The 21,701-nt window shown below is 37.7% G+C and overlaps 3 protein-coding genes and 1 pseudogene across 4 annotated transcripts; 2 read left to right on the forward strand and 2 right to left on the reverse strand.

Annotated features, from left to right (window-relative positions):
• The first annotated feature begins 7,717 nt into the window (after positions 1 to 7,717).
• Positions 7,718 to 8,851, forward strand: LOC147477667 (uncharacterized). Its single transcript, XM_086586054.1, has one exon. It carries the CDS (start codon positions 7,718 to 7,720, stop codon positions 8,849 to 8,851), a length of 1,134 nt encoding a protein of 377 aa, XP_086442180.1.
• Positions 8,852 to 9,529: 678 nt separating this feature from the next.
• On the reverse strand, positions 9,530 to 10,559 carry LOC147477668 (Late embryogenesis abundant (LEA) hydroxyproline-rich glycoprotein family). The gene has a single exon (XM_086583263.1). The coding sequence runs from the start codon at positions 10,443 to 10,445 to the stop codon at positions 9,768 to 9,770; it is 678 nt and encodes a 225-aa protein (XP_086439389.1). The 5' UTR covers positions 10,446 to 10,559; the 3' UTR covers positions 9,530 to 9,767.
• Positions 10,560 to 14,567: 4,008 nt separating this feature from the next.
• On the forward strand, positions 14,568 to 19,144 carry LOC147477669 (peroxidase 57-like; annotated as a pseudogene). The gene is made up of 4 exons (XR_015209826.1): positions 14,568 to 14,576; positions 15,562 to 15,792; positions 16,476 to 16,813; positions 16,922 to 19,144. The product of XR_015209826.1 is annotated as a peroxidase 57-like (transcript).
• LOC147477670 (peroxidase 3-like) lies at positions 17,397 to 19,838 on the reverse strand. Its single transcript, XM_086583621.1, has 4 exons — positions 18,892 to 19,838; positions 18,537 to 18,728; positions 18,116 to 18,278; positions 17,397 to 18,029 (listed from the first exon to the last, which is right to left on the reverse strand). The coding sequence occupies exons 1-4, from the start codon at positions 19,153 to 19,155 to the stop codon at positions 17,614 to 17,616; spliced, it is 1,035 nt and encodes a 344-aa protein (XP_086439747.1). The 5' UTR covers positions 19,156 to 19,838; the 3' UTR covers positions 17,397 to 17,613.
• Between the last annotated feature and the right edge of the window lie 1,863 nt (positions 19,839 to 21,701).

Here is a 21,701-nt window from a genome sequence, read left to right on the forward strand (position 1 = left end):
CGAGCGGCATTATTGGATCGGCTACTCGAGCGGCAATTCAAACTTTTAGTTTTGATCGGCTTAAATGATTGTCAAGTTCAACAACGATTTCAATTGCCAATTCAACAAATGGGTAACTTGATTGTTTAATTCAATAGGCAATTGAAAAGAATTTGGAGGTCTATTGGGTACTCAATTCAAAGTTAGATACCCAATTCAGTATTGATAAAAAATATCTGACAGATATATGATGGGTCGGGTAACTGTTATGAACAAAAGGTTTTAAAATTGTTTAACATAGACTTGAGATACAAAAGGTTCGGCAGTTAAAGGTGAGAGTTGGTTGTATCAATATGGGAAACTAAAAGTTCAAATTGAAGAAGGACTTGTTATATCAACAGGAGCGGCAAGATTGTATTGATAAGAGGCGAACTAGTAAACCAAGAGATCTCACAAGAGCTATGCAATACTTCTTTATCAAGAGTTGAACATCTTTGAATTTAGCTTGAAGAGAACCAAGGCTTTTCTTGTTTGGGTGCACCAGGCGAACCAAGACTTTTCTTGTTTGGGTGCATCAGGCGAATGCTTTTATATCTATAAAGCAAGGAAAGTGAACCGGAGCTGTTTAAGGATGACTCTTTGTAACATTGTGCTAAGGTGAAAGCGAATTCGACGAGAAATTCTAATGGATCGGCAAAAGGATCGGCGGTCCAAAGGGATCGGCAATTCAAATGCGGCAGTTCAGGGATGGCAAATGGATCGGCAGTTCAAATGTGGCAGTTCAAGGATCGGCAACGCAAAAGGATCGGCAACAGTATCGAGCGGCAATTCAAAGTATCGATTTTAGTTTGATTGAGTGATTGATCGGTTTGATTGGCAATAAATTCAGCGGCAATTCTTTCCGGCGGTAATTCAAATGCTAGAATAGATTTTCTTGTTTTTTTATTGTTGAATAGGGTCGGCAAAATTGGATTGCCATTTATGGGATCGGTAGTGCGGCATTTATGGGATCGCGAGCGGCAATTCAAAGTATCGGCAACTCGAGCGGCAATCTCAAAGGATCGGCACTCATTCAGTGGCAATAAAATGCACAACGGTTCAAAGGGATCGGCAGTTCAAAGCTTTGAAATCTAGCTTGTATTAAAGCCAAGTTTCAAGCTGATTTGTATATAAAATTTAATAATACTTTATGCAGGTAACTGAAGTTAAAATGGAAAAGGAATAACTATCAAGAGCGGCAAGAATTTCAGGTTTGATTGGCATAAGGATCGGCATTATATAGATCGGGCTATTTAAGGATTGACCAACATACTCAAATTGTTTGCGCAGTCGATCGGGATAGGATTAATATCAAAGAGGATCGGCCAAATTTAATTGATCGGCCATTTCGAATTGAATTGAGTGGATCGGCTGTTTATAAGTTGGGACTTGGGGTTATTTAGCTTTTTTAATAGTTCAAAAAGTTATTGGATAGGAAACTCTTGAATTGGCAAATTGAGTGGTAAGTTAATTATGTGTAGTGATTTGTTTAATAGGGTAATTTGGTAGAAATGACAAGGGCTATTTGAGATATTAGATTAAATGATCAGAAATTTAGATGTTGGGCAGGTTAAAGAGCAAAGGTGGGTTTTGGACTTTTTTGGATGAGTAAAATTTAATGACAGTTTTGTAAATAATTTAAGGGGGTGTAATATTAGAAATGGGGTCAGTTAAAATCAAAGGGGTTGCCCATTTGAAGTGGGCTTTTTGCTAATGGGCTTTATCATACAAAAATTTGTAGCCTAAATATATTGAAGGATCGGTGTTTTTGCTAGACAAAGTTCCGCAATGAAAAAAGGGAGAAACAGGATCGGCATAAAATTAATTGATCGGCAAAAATGAGTTATACAAATTACAAGGCTCAAAAAGAAAAGTTCAGTTCTCTATGACTCTGCCGCTTTGGTCGAGAGATATAAAGGCAACCAACCAAAGGTGATCGGGTAGAAAACAAAGAATTGGAATTCAAATTCAATTTGAACAGATTGATTGAAATAGTGACGACGTGACGTGGCTGTGTTTTTTTTTAATCGGGATCGGTGAGAGAGGCTTAATTGTTGATAAACTGATCGAGTTTAGATCGTATTGACAATACTGAACGGCATATAATTGCATTGGATTGGCAAGATACCAATGATCGGTTTCGAAACAGAGTTTTATTTTATTTTGAATTGATTAAATGGTAGTGATTGATTGGCAATTGAAATGATAATATGGATCTGAATTTGACCGGCAGCTTGGGTTTATCAGCAAGTTGAGGGAATTGGATTTTTGATTGTTGGTTTACTGAAACACGAACAAAATAGATTCTCATAATGAAATTTGGGGTGTCGCCGCCCCCAAAGTGTAATGATAACGTTATGGAATTTGGGGTGTTGCCGCCCCCATAATAATGTATTGAAATTTGGGGTGTCGCCGCCCCCAAAGTGTAGTAATAACGTAATAAAATTTGGGGTGTCGCACCCCCATAGTGTAATGATAATGAAAGTTGTGGTGACGCCCCCAGATTGTAATGATTATATATTGAAAGTTGAGGTGACGCTGCCCCATAATAATGTATTGAAATTTGGGGTGTCGCCGCCCCTAAAGTGTAATGATAACGAAATGAAATTTGGGGTGTCGCCGCCCCCATAGTGTAATAATATCATAATAAAATTTGGAGTGTCGCCGCCCCCATATTGTAATGATAATGAAATTTGAAGTGACGCCCCCAGATTGTAACGATTATATATTGAAAGTTGGGGTGACGCTGCCCCTACAGTGTACTGATAACGTAAGAAATTTGAGGTGTCGCCGCCCTCATAGTGTAACGATAATGTAATAAAATTTTGGGGTGTCGCCGCCCCCATAGTACAATGATTAAAATACTTTGAATGAAATGCTATATATGAATGCTAATTTAAATGTATGCATGTATGAATAATATATAAATTATAAATGTAAAATGATATTTAAGATGCCCCTATGTATATATGGTCTTTCATTTTGACTATGTGAGACTTTGTCCCACTTTTGAATGTCATCATTCCTTATAAATTGCAATATTTTTTGCAGTGAATCAATATGACTTTGAGGCAGAAGAATTTTAAGTATCATCATTTTTGAGCAGTGGTAAAACACTTTTTGTTGTATGGCTGATCCATTCTTTATTTAGGCTATAAACAGAAGAATATCGATATCATCATATATATGAACGGATCAGCATGTCGATGAGCCCTAAGGTTTGGGCTACTATTGACTGTGCGAGTTCCATGACAAGTTAACCACTCCTTGTTATATGCCAATCCATTCTTCAGTGAGGCAACAAATATAAGGGCTATCGACCATCATATGGACAGATCAGCATGTTGATGAGCCCTAAGATTTGAGCTACTATCAACTGTGCGAGTCCCATGACAAGTCAACCACTCCTTGTTATATGCCGATTCATTATTCAGTGAGGCAACAAATAGAAGGGTTATCGACCATCATATGGACAGATCAGCATGTTGATAAGCCCTAAGGTTTGGGCTACTATCAACTGTGCGAGTTCCATGACAAGTCAACCACTCCTTATTATATGCCGATCCATTCTTCAGTGAGGCTACAATTGGAATGCCATCGACATCATCATATGGAACAAATCAGCCACGTCGATGAGCCCTAAGGTTTGGGCTACTATCAACTGTGCGAGTTTCATGACGAGGTCAACTACTGTCCTTGTTGTATGCTAATTTCTTGTAGTTATATCTTGACGATCGAGCTAGTCAATATGAATTGATGGCAAACAGATCGGAATTGTTGAACTAGTGTACTAGTCATCAAATTGAGTCTTTTTGCTTAATGACCAAATTGAAAGAGCTTTTCGAAATAAAATTCTTGGAGCGCCAAAATTGAAAAAAATTGATAGATTTTTTTTTTTTTTAAGGTAGGTAAAATTAGATATTGCAAATTGGCAATGGAAAAGACCGAGCCAATTATGAAAATTGGTTCTTTCTTCACCTAGGGTGAACATTTGGAGTATATGGATGGAAGGTTGGGATCCAATCACTCTTTTTGTGGTCCTCTGTAAGTGAGTCACCATCTACATAACTATTATTGTCAACTGACCATGTAATGTGAAACATGCATTGGTCGACAATGAGCTCGAGGATTGGGACCACGACTTGTAGAAGGACCTTTCAAAGAGGTTAGACTACTAAAGCATGGTAAGTGATACATACAGATAATTTCTTCTAGGAGAGAGCCGATCTCTTATAGCATTTTGGTTAGGATTGGCTATACCAACATTGTTTTTCTTCATATCTTCGATGAGTTGTCTATCCCTCCATGAGTGGTCGACATTAAAGTTAGCAAAAGAGCTTTTGAACTCACTCACGATCACACTTGAAACTATCCGTCTTCATATAATTATAGTTTTGTTTGCTTCCTTTAATCACACGATTCTTTTTGGTGCGTGAGGAAGTGCTTTGATTCTGTAGTTACTTCTCCTGACAACTATACATGTATCTGTTTTTTCAATTTTTGGAGACGACAGTCGACTTGAGTTGTTGGATCTGCAATATGAATACTCACTCTCCCAGTCGCAGATGGCTGAGAACCATCGGACTTAGAAAGGGAATTCTCATTCGACAGAAGTTAAGTGTTGAACTTGAGCGGCAAGAGGAGAGCCTTCACCGTTGTTTGTTCTTTGTGAAGCTATTGACGCAACTTTTTTGCGGTTGAGGGTAGGAGCACAGACGGCGCCAAATATGTTTCAGCAAGATTTGCCAAAACACACCAGATGAGGGTTGGAAGTAATGTTTTTTGGAGATGGTGAAGGAGATGGTGATTGGGGAAAGATGAGGCTGGACTTCGGTTTTGAAGTTGCCTACGTACCCAAAGATATTGCTTGGGATCAAGTCTCGATTGCGTAGTTCTGGAAAAATGACGAAGGTTCGATTTTATAGGTAGGATTGGTGATAGTTACTTCCTCGTTCCCCAATATTCCAATCGTGGGATGAAGTTGGAGAACTGGTGGGAGAACTGTCCAATCATGGGATGAAGTTGGAGAGCTGGCGGGACAACTGTCAGCTCGTGGGATGAAGTTGGAGAACTGACGGAAAACTGTCAGCCCGTGGGATGAAGTTGGAGAACTGGCGGGAGAACTGTCAGCTCGTGGGTTGAAGTTGGAGAACTGGCGGGAGAATTGTCAGCTCGTGGGACAAAGTTGGAGAACTGGTGGACAACTGTCAGCTCGTGGGACGAAGTTGGAGAACTGGCGGGAGAGAATCATACTCGTGGGATGAAGTTGAGAACCGGGCGGACAAATCGTGTGGGATGAAGTTGGTGGCTGGCGGGTGAACTGTCACTCGTGGGATGAAGTTGAGAACCGGGCGGAGAACTGTGTCATTTCGTGGGATGAAGTTGGAGAACTGGCGGGAGAACTGCCAGCTCGTGGGATGAAGTTGGAGAACTGGCAGACAACTGTGTGGGATGTAGTTGGTAGAAGTTGTTTGACTCGCAAAACATGTGTGCAATTGATATTAATTTTACGTGTAGGTATGTAGGCTTTGAGCGTGGGCTTTTTGTAGATAAGCTCTGAGCATGGGCTCTGAGCGTGGGCTTTTTTGTAGCAAAGTTCTGAGCATGGGCTTTTTTGTAGCATGGGCTTTGAGCGTGGGCTTTTTGTAGATAAGCTCTGAGCATGGGCTCTTGAGCATGGGCTTTTTTGTAGCATGGGCTTTGAGCGTGGGCTTTTTGTAGATAAGCTCTGTGCATGGGCTCTGAGCGTGGGCTTTTTTGTAGCAAAGCTCTGAGCATGGGCTTTGAGAGTGGGCTTTTTTGTAGCAAAGCTCTGAGCATGGGCTCTGAGCGTGGACTTTTTTGTAGCATGGACTTTATATTGAATTAGGCTTTTATTGGGCCACATTTGTGGGGGTCGGAACAGGGATGTTTTTGGGAATGTCCATTTTAGAATCAAAAGCATCCGCGAGGAGATCAAAAAGTGCCAGCTGAACCCTAACTCGGACCCTATCTACGAGCGAAACCTGATGGAGGACCTTAACCAAGCCATCCAACTCGAAGAAAAACTCTGGAGGGATAAATCTAGAGATACGATGTTACACTGTGATGGGACAAACTCACGTTATTTTCACCTATCGACTGTTGTCAGAAGGAATCGCATTGAGATTAACAAGATCAGGAAAGTTGATGGCACATGGGTAGAGGAGCAAAATGCGATTGGTAAAACCATTGAGGAGCACTTCAAAAATCTTTTCACTTCATCTAACCCAGCTACCAAAATTAGTGATCTAAACGTCTTTGAATCTGTTGTTTCAACAGAAGAAAATCAAGAGCTCACCAAAGAAGTTACTCTGGTTGAGATAAAAGAAGCGCTTTTCTCCATGGACCCACACAAAGCCCCTGGCCCTGATGGCTTCACCCCGCTCTTTTACCAAAAGTATTGGGACATAATACACCTCGATCTCCTAAACACTATTAAGAGCTTCATGAACTCTGACCACCTTTTGACTGAGTTGAATCATACAAATATCACCCTCATTCCAAAGTGCCAAAAACTTGAAACTCTTAACCATTTCCGTCCAATCAGCCTGTGCAATGTTAGCTTAAGAATTCTCACAAAAGTTCTTGCAAACCGAATTAAACTGCTTTTGGAGAAATTCATCTCGCCATCCCAAAGTGCTTTTGTAAAAGGAAGACAAATTTTTGACAATATTGTCCTTGCCCATGAAATTATCCGCACTATGAAAAGGAAAAAAGGCGCAGCTGGATGCATGGCTATTAAGCTAGATCTAAGCAAAGCCTTCGACAGAGTCGAATGGGATTTTCTTCTGGAAACTATGGAAGCACTTGGTTTTTGTGAAAAGTGGAGGAAATGGATAAAACAGTGTATCTCCACCACTTCTCTCTCTTTCAAGCTTAATGGATCACCCACAGGCTTTCTTAAGCCAGAAAGAGGTATCAGACAAGGTGACCCTCTATCACCTTTCCTGTTCATAATCTGCATGGAAGTTCTCTCGCGGCTACTCACTAATGCCGAAAAGGAGAAGCGTCTTCACGGAGTAAAAATAAGCAGAAGTGATACCCCTATATCTCACCTGCTCTTTGCCGATGATAGTTTTATTTTCAGCAGAGCAAATATAGCTGAAACACACGTCCTGAAAGATATCCTTGAAACTTTTAAAAATGTATCGGGACAGGAGATCAATTTTCAGAAGTCCGGTATCTTCTTCAGCCATAATACTCATCATCGACATCAACATATTGTCAAAAGAATCCTCAAGATTGGGAAGACCATTACCCATGGCAAATATTAGGGAGCTCCTCTAGTTCTGAGAAGGAAAAAAAAATTGATTTTGAAGAAGTTTTAGAGAGAGTTACCCAAAGAATGGAAGGGTGGAGAGCAAAACTTCTTTCTCAAGCTGGAAAACTTACGCTTATAAAAGCTGTAACCTCGGCAATTCCCTCGTACATCATGTCAATTTTCCCCCTGCCAGTTTCAATCCAAAAAAATTTGGATTCCGTAAACTCGAACTTCTTTTGGGGACAAACAGACAACAACACAAATAAGGTGCATTATACTTCTTGGAACAAGATTTGTTAGCCAAAGTCGTGCGGTGGGCTGGGAGTTCGACTTGCTTCACATCACAACACTGCTCTACAAGCAAAATTACTCTGGCGAATAATCAAAGAGCCTGACAAACCATGGGCCACTAGTCTCATGAAGAAGTATGCACGTGGACAGTCACTGGTTAGAGCTACATGCCCAAAAGGCGCCTCAAAGATATGGAAAGGCATTATCAAAGCAAGGGATGCTATCCTTCCCCAACTTTGCTGGCATATCGGAACAGGAAGAAACATCGACATATGGTTGGATCCTTGGATACCAACCTTACCAAGTAGAAAACCAATAGGGCCTCCACCATGTGCAAGCCCGTATCAGCGAGTGGAAGATCTCATTGACAGTGGAACTCGAACTTGGAAGATAGTTGCTCTCCACAGCATCTTTCTTCTAGATATTGTGACAGAAATCATGAAAATACCGCTCAGTCACAATGAGCATGTTGACTCCATAAGATGGATGGGGGAAAAAGACGGTGAACTAACAATGAAGTCTATGTACAAGTATCTAAGCAAAAGCACAGAAGACAACAACAACCACAATCCAACTTTTTGGAATCACTCGTGGAACTTGGACACTGCAGAAAGAGTAAAACTTTTCTTCTGGAAGGCCATCTGCAACAACCTTCCCACAAGGGAAAACCTATGGAATAGAAATTTAATCCCTTCTGGAATTTGTCCGCGCTGTAATAACCAGGTGGAATCCACTACTCATGCACTCTTTCACTGCAATTTACTCAGACACGTCTGGTATGCTTCTAACCTTTCCATCAGGACAGACCACTGGAATCAAGATACTACCCTTACCTCTATTATCACCACCATTATAGCTAGAATACAAAATAAGACTGAGATAAGAGACACTCTAAGTACTCTTGCTTCTATCATGCTCTCAATATGGACCAGTAGAAATGATCTAATTTTTAACAACAGGCACATAGATGCAATTAACATAATCCGTAGAGCTTCAACCTTCATAACTAACAAGAAAGAACCCTATGCTAAAAGCAATTACATAGATAGCTGGCCCGAGATAGAAAATGACTGCCACTACCTTACTACCGATGCCTCTTGGAATAGTAATACTAACCAAGCAGGCCTTGGTTTTTCTATATGGAATAATTTTGGATATTGTATTGGTGCAGACATGGGACATGGTGAAAGGTTACCCCGACCCGAGGAAGAGGCAGGCACGAGCCATCCGAGGAGGAGTAGACTTTGTGTCGCCGTTTGAAACTCGGACGTGTCACCATTTTGTGATTTGAAAACACTGGTGAAGTCCTTGAGCACAAAGGAACCAATTTATCTTGGGGAGCTAGATCAGTCGCATATGATATTTACTACAGTATCTCTTTGTTTGATCATTGTAATTTCTTTTACATTTGCAGAAACTCGAATATTATTGTCCATGTACTCGCGGCTAGGGGACAACAAGCCCCTCAAGATTTTACTTTGAACCCTACTTTCTGACAAGGTTATTTGATTACTTTATGCATGGATGTAAGGAAGGTAGGAAGCTCTTCCTAGTTTTGGAAGTGTATTCCTTTTATCTATAAAAAAAATAGTCACAGAGATACCATTAGAGTGTTTCACACGGTTGCTTGTTGTGCTCACTTGTGCACCTACTAATGATGAAATTGATTGTTTGCTATATAATAATTTTTTCAAAATGCACACCCGGCCAAAATCAATGAAGAATTTAAATTTTGCACCAAACAAATTAAAAAATAAATAAATAAGAATATAAAAACAAAGAAATGGAAAAAAGATGAAGATGCCATGCTCTTCGGCTTATGCTGAGTCCAATAGTTTTGGACTCTTTATTTTTATTTCTCAATTTAACAGTGTTTTACAGATATATAGATAAAGAAAATGAGTATTATGGTTTTACAAGTATAGCATGAAAACCTCAACAAATCACTCTATTTCATCTGGCTCAAATGTAAATAAAGAAAAAAATAATAATAAAATAAGTCATACCACTCGAACTGGCGCAGAATAGAAAAATAAATCATACCACTTCATTTGAAGTGGTGCGGAATGTATTTTGTATCTCAATAATACTCTCTATATAGAGTGAGTAAATTACACGTAGAGTGAAAACCTCCACTTTTAAAGAGATAAAGAGCCATTGGAATTATAAAACAACATCAAGTGAAGTAAACTGGGCATCTCTTATCTTTAGAAGTAGGCAATATCTCACCATCCTGGCCCACAGCAACATCACAGCTAGTATGCATCTTATGGTGTTTACTATCCCACCAAGATGATACCTTAAATCTCATCCAAGACTTCAAGTCTAATCGAAACACCACTGTCCCTTTCCCGATCTCATCAACAAACGTTCGCCACTTGGCGCTATCAACAGTCAATGTGGCCCCACTTAACTCACCATGAATCCATGTTGTATTTTTTGATGGCTGATAAAATGGGAATAGTAACGGAGTTTGGCCTATACTTTGGTCCCTATAGTAAACTGTAGCATCCATTGCATCATAATGGATTCCTATATTTTGATTCGAATTTCGGGCTGATACGTCGAATGTAACACGAGCATTTTGCAATCCTGTTTCTGAATTCAACCCCGGAATGGAGAAAGATTTGACATGAAATCTAGGCCGGTGTGGGCGTAAACTTAACCAAAGAATGAAAAGTACGATTCCCACAATGAGAAGTATACCCAAGAAAATTGAACATAGTAGCTTAACAAAACGAGTTGTGAGGCTTTCGCGTACCCTGTGTGCATAATAGCGGGTGTGACTATGTTGATGCTTGACTGGCCGAGTTGTAGACATGGGCTCAATGGGTATTCGTGTACGGTTCTCCATCGTTGGGATAATAATATGCGGAAGATAGAATTTGTGTTAAGACTTAAGAGTGTTTATGTAGCATTGAAGATGGCGGTGAAGATAAGACATGTCAGGAGAATTTGACCTTTTTGTAAGTATGGACTGTTGAGAAAGAAAAGAATAAGTACTTTGGGCTGGAAAGTTGGATTCCTTATCAGGGGAGCAACTTTTCATTTAGGCTGATTGAGCTAAATTTATCCTTCACTGGCATTTTTTTAGAAAAATAATTCGTAGTGTTCCTTTAAGCACCCCTCAAAAAAGATTGGAAATGAAATATCAATATTTACCCTTTTTTTTTTAGCATGTCTTCAGTGCGCGAGATGTATGGTGCGCAGGTAATGTGGGCCTTTAGATCAGTACTTTTGCCATGCAATACACACGCACCCCTTGGTATGAGTGGCCCAGATTTGATAGCATACCAGCGCACCATAGATTTAGCCTTTTTTTTTATGATAATATATCAATATTTACATCTTTACACTCTTACTATCAAACTTATTGATTTGCAGTGGATAGGTCAATTATAAGCTTATTAGAGCATCATCAACACGTTGTTATATCTCATTTCTAATGTGACAAATGAAAATGATTTTGGCAATTTCAACCCCCAACTGCCAAAACACGATTTGTATTCTAATAATTGTCAAATTCCAAACCAAATTCGTGAGAAAAATAAAAATAAGCCGCACGGGACAAGATTTGCCGTCCAGAATTTTTTTCTTTTTTTTTAAAAATAAAAAATGAAAACAGCTCGATTTTGTACCCTCAGGCTTTTCTACCGTTGGGTCTGAACGGATATATTTAGGTCCGTTGGCCTTGTGGCATATATATATTGTTTCACTACTTCACTTATTTTTCACCAATTCACTATTCTTTCTCTAGTCTTTCTTATTTCGTTAAATGGATCACCAATTCACTAATATTTCTCTCGCCAATTCACAAAATATGGAGCGCCATCCTCGTCTAAGACGTAATTTGAAATTCATCCTTGCTGAAAATAAATTATTGTGTCGAGCATATATGGTTACACTTGAAAGAATGAAGCGTAATATTGCGTTGTCAAATTATAGACCTAGGCGAGTTATTTAGGATAGAACTTGTGAAATATTCAGACATAACGACAATCGTGGAGGTAGAACCAATAAAGTCTTATTGTAACGATTTGAGAGAATTTGCAAAAATTGTAAGAAATATCTTACCTTGCAGCGTGCACTTAGGATTGTTTGTGCTTTCAATAGCGGTGAAGAGCGAAAAACTGTGGCGAAATGTATATTTCTAGAAATTAAAAGAGTTGAATTTGTTCATGAACGCTATTTGGATGTTCTTAGACATGTACTTGAGTTGTATTAGATTATGTTTTAACGTACTAATTTATTTAAGTTTTATGTTGTAATATGTTTTTATCGTTTACGTGTATGTTTTTCTTTAAATAAAATTGTATTTTATTTTAATGAAAGTATATTTTCTTAAAAAAATGTGTTTGTTTATAAGTTGAAATTAAAAACAAATCAATTCAACTAGAAATGAAAAACATTACAAAACATTACAACTTAATTTGATATAAAAACACAAAATATCTTATAAAATTCTACGAAATTAAAAACACAAAACAATTAAAGACAATACACTACGAAATTAAACAACGTACAAATATTACATATCCTACACTTAAATTGTAAGAGATACGACTTGTTTCTCTAACACACATTGAAAGATTGCATTGATCGCAAGCCACACCTAGGGCAGAAATTTATTGCTTCCTTGCAAAAATAACATACAGGTATGTCAACCTTTTTTGAATGATATGTTGATATTTGAGGGACAATCATCAACATCACACTTTAGAAGTTTGTCTTCTAATGTTCTATCATCATTGTTAGTTATGACCACTATCATCATGACATTACATTCAGGTTTTGGGCATTTGATATTAATGTATGGACATGAAGTAGTGTAATGGCCAACTTAATTTCTTACATCACTGACAAATCTTAGACGTAGAAATGTGGACAATATTTGATCCGCCCATATTCGTAGTTGAAATTGAGATAGAAATTGAAGTCGAGAAAGATTAGAGAATGAAAATTAAACTCCCCGACCCACGCAGAATACTCTTCTTACGTCCAGCTCAACGACGTTGATAAAAAAACATAAAGAAATTTGGTTGAAAATGTGAAATGGGATGATGAATCGAGTACTGGAAGTGGAGAAGGAATTGGGTTGAAATGAATTCGACTGGCACGGGACAAGTTTACCTGTGCCAAGTAAAAAAAGTTTTGCACGGAACAAGTTTTGTCGTCCAGAAAACAAAATTAAATTTAACAATTTTTGCGCTGGTACTTAACTTTGATTTGGCAATTTGTATCGTTGAAAAATGTTGACGTGTCATAGCCAATTATAACAACGCGTTGATGATGCTCTTCTGCAATGCACATTTCTTTCGAGGACATCGAATGTCGAAATTACGACTAGAAATTTTTTTGTGAGTATTAAAGGTGTTCTGCTTTATTGATTGCCCCCTACTATCACTCTTACTTTCTTGCACAACATTTAAAGTCGTGTTAAAATCAACTAATGTCATGAAGGAAACAGTGGGTGCGAAGCTATACACCAGAAAAATTATATGTGAAAAGGGCGGCAAGCAAGTGTTAAGCCATAGCTTGTGTTTCTATATTAGTGAGCATATTGTATTATTCTTTGTAAGGGACATCCTATCAAACACGTAGTGTACGCCATAGTATAAAATATCTCGATATATCGCGATATTTGGGGATATCTATCCAGATTTCAGATAAAGATATATAAATATCACGATATGTTTAGAGATATATACGACTATAAATATTAGTGATATTTTGATGATATTTACGATATTTGTAATATTTTGCGATATTTGAGGATATTTGGCGATATTTTGTGTATATAACAATTTTATTTAATATTTACCATTATATTTCAAATAAATATAAATAATGTATCATGATATATCAATAAATATCCACAATATCCACGATATTTGTCGATATTTTGGATATATCCACGATATTTGCATGTGAAATAATGTCAAATATCCTCAAAGAGGAGGATATATCCACGATACATATCCAGAAATTGAATATCGATAAATACCTATATCCTGATATTTTGTACTATAGTGTACGCTGTCTGATCCACACACAACGACTTTGCGAGATCGACTCCAAGAACACAAGCACTCACTCACTTGTCAAAGTATTAATGACTCGATCGACATCAGATCAACATCTCATGACTCGTCACTCGACTCCATTTCATGTCATCATCACTTACTGCTCTCATCATTGCTATCATTAGCATTAGCCTCCACCCGCCACCCACCGTAATACCCAAATCATTACAACCATATACCATCATTATAGTGTTCTTACCATCATTATGTCATATGCTAGTTCAAACAACCTAACGCCTAGAGCAACTACACACGTGCTCATCTCAACCACACATCTATCCAAACCATCACACGTGTCCTACCAAATGTACACTCTCAATGCCTATAAAATTTTAGCCACCCTCATAACTACGTTGGCTTGATTCCAACACTCCTAATTCTACTCACACACAGTGTTGGATACATAGACATCTTATTACTCACAAAGAGCAACCATTTCCATCAATCAAAATCATGCCCTTTCTTCACCCAAACTAGAACTAAGCCTTAAATTATTGGTGTAATATCCTATTAATTCTATAAGATAAAATTAGACATTTACCTTCTTCATATACTAATTAGGAATGTATTAGTTGTATATTTATTTTGTCTCGAATAATGACTCATGTGGTCTTGTTCTGTCTCACTTTATTAAAAGTTGTTTGAATGCTGCAAGAAATGGTTGTTCGAATGTTATCTTTTCTATATGAGAACATTAGCAAGTATTAGCTGGGCTTTAGGAAAAGGACTCAATTCAGGGTGGATTCCAATCCCTTGGTGAGTTGCTGGTATTATTTGTGAAAAATCCAGTCCAAGCTGATTGTATTGGCCCAGCATTCCCATTTCGGCCCCAGGGACATGCCAATCTCAACTTCACAATTGTCAATTATGTACTTATTAAATTCCTAATGATAATGACTCAGGTGTGTGACAAGCTCTTTTTAAATCTATCTAATAAAAAGCAATGGTGTGGAGCTCTGTAGAGATCTATATCTAATAGTTGTCGTTATTTTTTCTAAGTCATGATACGTAGCCATCCAAGTGTTTGGAGAGTTTGTGTAATTTTATTAAGTGTAATCAATCTTATGGGATCTATCCAAAAATCAACCAAAAGTCAACAATCGAAATTTGGACTTATAAATTGTTGAAAGCCCATAAAACTGTTAATTAGCCCAATTGATTTGGGCTTATAGATAATGGGTAGTGGAATGGCCTTGCGGTATTTATAAATTGAGTTGTTTATTTGGTCTTGTGCCCAATATTTTACGCTTTAAGATCATTAATGCTTACATGCGACGAAGGTGCAATGAGTTGTCGGGGTAATGTCGCAGGCGCGTCGAGGTCTCGCAGGCCGTAGACACGGGCATACCCTAGTCTAAAATAAAATATATTTGATCCAGGATTATGTAGTGATAACCAATTAAATAATGTAAGAAGTATACTTACAGTCAACGTATATATATGCCATATTAAACAGCAATCAAAGCTTCCAAATGATACATTTCTGTGAAGATCTTGTGGTAACAAGAGAAATGTGCAGACTAGTTCTAGATTCTTATGCATATATAGGCCTACCTCACTAAGAACTGAAGGCATAATTAATGCCGCAAATACAAGGCCGGACTTACAGGCATAGTTAACGTATGTGAGTATGTCCATGCAAAATCTGTGCAAAGATATTACAAAATTCCAAATTAAACCTTGATGTTCGAGAACATTATTGTTGATTGCACGAACCAATTAAGTAACTAAAAAAAAAAAAACTGTTTATGAATAAATAATTGTAGGAAAATTAATCTTTGTACGACAATAGCAACTATTAGCAAGTACTTTAACTTCTTGATGATTCACATATAAAAATGCTTCAAATGGTCTACTAAAGCTCAAGTAGTTCACTGACACTGACAGAGCAGTGAGCCAGTGAACAGAAGCTTCTATAATGGCAGCTCTGCTCTGTTCTCTTCTCTTCTAATTCTACTACTTGTTAATAGTGGTCTTTCTCTGGAGCTACATTTCTACAAAAGCTCTTGTCCCCAAGCAGAACTTGTGGTGAAAACAATAATGAAACAAGAGTTCAAGAGAGATTCTTCTATCGCGGCTGGCTTACTTCGGTTGCATTTCCATGATTGTTTCGTCAGAGTAAGATTTAAAAGTTCTTTATCTTGGTTCTTTAAATGTGTTTTTTCGGTAACCAAATGTGTTAATGTTCATACTTTTGAATCTCCAGAAACTTCAGATTTTAACCGTTAATAATATTATCATTTGCATAAGTTCGTTATGTATCAGTTCTATTTGAATACCTTTGCTTTGACCTTCTTTTCTTTATTGTAGGCCTTAATTTTCCTAATTGTTTGATGTTTTATGTTGTATCGGTATCAAGTCCTTTTCTTCCCTTTTTACTTTGTTACTTACCCTTGTTATTTTCACGACTTGTTTCTTATTGTTCGCAAGTAGCATATATTATATGTGCATTTTTGGCTTTGTTCAAGTAAATTTTACAAAATGAAGGATCCAAATATTGAGTCACTCTCTTTGGTGTTTGTATATACGCATGTGTCCCAGAGGAATGAGGTCCTAACAACCAAAAATAACCATCTGCAATGCAACACTCTGAATTGCAATGCACTGCAATCCCTCGTCGACTGAGTTTGAAACACTGCACATACCATATTGACGCCACTACCCCTTACCTATTTTGTTTTTTTTCGCTAAATACCTGTTTCGTCAGTATATTATCTTACAATTATTGGTGTATTCATGAGCCTTTATTTCTTTATTTCTTTGTCTTGGGTATATAACTGAACTGCTTACAGCCGTTACAGGGGTGTGATGGTTCAATTCTTCTTGATAGTAGAGGAGAAATTATAGCAGAAAAATAAGCCCCTCCAAACTTAAGTCTAAGGGGATTCGAGCTAATTGACAAGATAAAGTTAGAGTTGGAGACAAAATGCCAAGGTGTTGTATCTTATGCAGATATATTGGCTCTAGCAACTCGAGATGGAGTCTCGTTATCTGGAGGATCCTCATACCATATACAAACTGGCAGAAAAATGGAACTGTTTCTACCATAAGCGACGTTAACATCCCAGGCAGCTTGATTCTGTATTAAGTGCTTTTCAAAATATTGGCCTCAATTTGGATGATCTTACCACATTACTAGGTGATGAGCTTGTTCAATCAAAACTGTTATCAAGATTGCCTTCATGTTTCATACTAACATATCCGTGTTTATCTATAGATACTAATCTACCTGGGTGATTTACTACAGGTGCTCATTCAGTTGGATTCTGTCACTGTGGTTTTTTCGCCAATAGGCTCTACAACTTCATAGGCACAGGGCGGGCAGACCCTACATTGGATCCTGGAGTTCTGGGTTTCCTCATGAAGAAATGCCCAAGACCAGTTACTCAGATTTTTAACATAAGCAAGGACCCAACTGTATTCATGACTCCAACAAGCAAGACACCGTTCAAGTTAGATAGTTCGTTTTACCAAGGTGTGCTCAATGGAGAAGCAGTCCTACAGTTAGATCAAGGGTTGGCATTTACTGATGTTACTCAGAAATTAGCGGCGGAGTACATACAACAGCCTAATGTTTTCAGGTGCAAGTTCGCCAGGGCCATAATAAAATTAGGAAATGTGGGAGTCCTACAAGGACAACAGGGAGAGATAAGACTAAATTGCCGAAGAGTGAATTAAAGGAACCACTAACATTGTAAGACATCTAAGTAAAAGTTATAGTATACAGATCAGGAATTCACTTTCATTAAGTTTAACTTGTTCTAAGTTATCTTAAGCATTTGTTTCAAACTATTGGAGGATTGTAAAAAACAAACCATCCTTACGCACTCTTAGATACTACTAAAGAAACTCACGGGCGAATACAATTTATTCTCACAAATCATAAGACATGAAAAAGAAAAAACGGTATGAAGAAACTATTTGAAGTTCTTGATGAGCCTAGCTATTCACAAGTGCACATTGCTTCCTGATCTGACCCGATGATCCTGTTTTTACATCAACTCGACCCATTTTCTCCATGGACAGCGCAAATTCTGCTAAGAAGTTTGATAGTGGTCCCTGGAGTAACTGGGAGATAAAAGATCTTGAATCAGAGTTTGTGGTTAAAGCTGCATCAGAGTCAAACAAACCTCGTCTTTTAACTAGAAGTGTATAGTAGCTGAGGTCGAAAGTCCTGTGACTCCCTGGATCCATCTCGACTATGGTTGTGCTATCTGTGGGAGTTGTACATTTCCTTGCCTTGAGATTTGCAGCATATTCACTATCTAGAGCTGGATCTTGATCACCTACTCCAGTGAAATTGTAGAGACGATTGGTAAATGAGCTGCAGTGAGAAACTCCAATAGTGTGTGCACCTGCAAATCCCGTTTAGAATGTTACTCCAAAATATTTTGTTGAAAACAATGAACCTAGTAAAGTAGTTCAGCGAGTTTTAAAATACCTGATAATAGGACTAGATCTTTTATGTTCAGTCCTTTGTTCCCAAATAATCTTTGGAGATCGGTGAAGTTGTTAAATGGTGAAGGGATATTGTTTAAGGCCTCGGAGACTCTTGAAATAGTCCCATCCCTACGACCAGTTGGGACTTTCCAGTATGGTCCACCCTGTTGTTGCAGTTGAACAATTGAGGCATCACTATATGTATATTCAAATCAGATCTCTATTCAAATTCTCGTGTGCAGAATATGTAAGGGATAAAAATGCTTGTGAAGAACATCCAAACTGAGACAATGTTCATGTGTAATCAGACCATGACCTTATAAGATGATGCTGAATTGAAGGAGTAAATATCAGAAAGATAAACCGAACAAGTGCACTGAAGCACGCACCCTTAATTATCTCGGAGTACGTCCTTCACTTACCGTAGTAACTATTGAGTCTCTTGCAATCAAAGAAATAATATCGGCACACGAAACAATGCCAGGACATTCAGCTTCTAATAGGTTCTTGACTTTGTCAACGAAGTCGAATCCTCTGATGCTTAGATTCGGAAAAGCATCTTTCTCGGCTTGATTATTTGAAGTATCATTCAGAAGGACAGATCCATCACATCCCTGAAAAATAACAATCCATTTTTGTATTAACTATACCAAATGCAATAAGATAGCAAATACTACTATAAATAACAACTCTATCCAAAGCCTGAAAGTCTGAAACCTTCACTTCTTAGTGGACTTGCAGTACAAGTTGAACTAAACAAAGACTCAGAATACTAACCCTTACAAAACAGTCGTGAAAGTGCATTCTTATCAAAGGTGCAGCCAAACTTGGAGCATTTGGGATGTGCTCTTTCACATAGTTTAGCACAATGGTTTCAGCTTTGGGGCAACTTTGATCATAAAAACCCATTTTCAGCTGAGCTAGACCAGATCCAAACAATCCCAGAAAACACATAACTGCCAACAGTAGACAACCTGAGCTTCCCATTTTGGCTTTTCCAAGAAATTCTCTGTATGTTGTGTTTGTGTATATTCTGCTCATCTTGAATTAAGATCCCGTTATATAGACTTTTACATATGATCAAAATTTGTGCAGCTGCTAACATGTGCTTTGCTACAGTATTATAGCATATATTTAATTTCCCATTAGGTTGCTAAAGTGGTTAGTTAGCTAGGCTTACCCTGTATAGGACAAGTTCGAAAAAATTTAAAGTTTCAAAAGTGTTATTTATTTTTTAAATGTCTAAAAATGTTCATGCTATGGTAGATACCAACATTTGCCCATTCTAAACTACAGAAGCTAGCTAATTAAAAAATTAATTTCAACGATAACGAAAATAATTCTCGGATATTTTATTAATGGTGAAGGGATTAATGATCAAGTCTGATACTTTCAGCAACCTCAGTGAAAATTTTGAACAGGCGAAACAATTGAATAGTGAGTGAAGAAAAATTCTGAATAAAGAACCGAGAAAAAGAAAAAGGAAAAGAAAGTTACACACTTACACATGTTCAATTAAAGTTGCATTACCTGCTAGTTAAGCAAAACAGAGAGAAATCCCAGCTTTTTTTTTGTTCTTTTTCATTTATTTTGAAAAACCAAGCTAAGATTTTAGGGTTAACTAGTATTACATCCCCACTAGATTAGCCATTTAAGATTTCACTCTCACTAGACAGGAAATTAGAGTCTCCCTCTCAAGTACACAAAAAAAAAAGTCAAATGTGTGTTTTTTTTCAGTGTATTGGGAGAGGAGGGGAGACCCTAATTTCCCAGAGAGAATCCTACATCTACGAGTGTAATACTACTAAACCCTTCAAGATTTTATCAATAAATTTTTTAAACATATATATAACCATAAAGCACATAGATCATTGTTGCAATGAAGTTAATATCAAGTTAACTTCTTGCAAGCATCATGGTATTTCAGCAATGTCTAGGATTGAATGCTACTCTATAAAGGTTATTAAGGTGAAAAAGAAGAATCAAGATAGATGGATCAAAGGCTATAGACATAATGAAAATTTCTGACCAACTTAGTTTTCAAGAGGATAGATGCAGTATAGCTTCAGATTCCCACAATATAAAATCCATCCAAAGGCTATATTCCTTGACTAAAATAGGCAAATTTTAATTTATAGGACCATACTACAAAATCACAGCTGCTTGCCTGTAGCAAGAACAATATGAGCGCGTCAATAATTCAAAGAATTCAAAATAAAACAACGCTTTATAGATAATGTTGGTTATTTTAATCGTCTTGGTATGTTTACAAAAAAAAAAAGAAAAAAAAAAGAAAAGAAAACGTTTTTGCTTTGGCTGTAAGTCCGTAACCCGTAACCGACACTTTAGTTTGGAACGTTACTTTTTATTTTGTAACGTTGAGAGTTGGCCAAACGTTGAGAGCGAACGTTACACTCTCTCAATCCTATAAAAACAAGGCTTTACAGCAGACCAAACACACCAGTTTTTCGTATCTTTCCTCTCTTGAAGAAAAACTTCTCTCCCTGATAATGGCAGTAGACTATTAGTTCTTGTTCTCTCTTCCAGTTTTGGTTTTTGCTGTGCAGTGATCATCAAGACATTTAGAGAGGCTGTTGTATCACGGAGGTTCCGCTCATGCAATGCGCACCGGGAGGAACAGACCATAATACCTTAAAAAGAGAGCGACCTAGTCCGCGCCTCAGCTTCCAATTTCATTGTTAATCCTGTTTTTGCAAATTGTTTTCCAACAATTTTAAGGTACTGTTTGTCTGTTTAACAATGGAACACGAGGAAGGAAGCCATTTCAAAAACGACAACAACAATAATCGCCTTTTCAAGTTTGCCGGTCAAAACTTCAAACGGTGGAAAGCAAAGATGACATTTTATCTGACCTTGGTGAAGGTTGATAATGTTCTGACAGAGAAACGACCTACGGCGGAAGATATGTTGGAACCTGCTCTTACTGTTGCTGTCAACAAATGGAATGCTGAGGATTTCAAGTGCAAGAACTATATCGTGAATGCACTTACTGACGACTTGTACGACCTATACTGCTATCTTCCACCTGCTTCTGATGTGTGGGATCCCCTGCAGAAGAAATATGACACTGAGGAGGCTGGCTCGAAAAAGTACGTTGTAAGTCGTTACCTTAAATTCCAGATGGAAGATGACAAGTCGGTTGTGACTCAGTGTCACGACCTACAAATAATTGTTCATGAAATACTTTCTGAGGGAATGAAGATTGACGAGCAATTTCAAGTTGCAGTCATCATTGATAAGCTTCCTCCCTCATGGAAGGATTTTAGAAACATTCTTAGACATAAATCCAAGGAGTTTTCAATGGAAAGTCTCATTATGAGACTCCGGATTGAAGAAGAATCCCGAAAACAGGACCACAATGAGGAAGTGGCTATGTCATCTGCCAAGGCTAAAGTTAATATCATAAATCAGCATGCTAATAAAACAAATTCTAATATGAAACCTAATAAAAAGGCAATGAAGAACAAACCGAATAATAACAAGAAAACTCCACATAAAAACCAGAACCAGGTTAATATGAACCAAAGGCCACCAGTAGACATGACAGAAGTTGTATGTTATACATG

Source organism: Coptis chinensis, chromosome 9, assembly GCF_015680905.1.
Source record: "Coptis chinensis isolate HL-2020 chromosome 9, ASM1568090v1, whole genome shotgun sequence".
NCBI lineage: Eukaryota > Viridiplantae > Streptophyta > Magnoliopsida > Ranunculales > Ranunculaceae > Coptis > Coptis chinensis.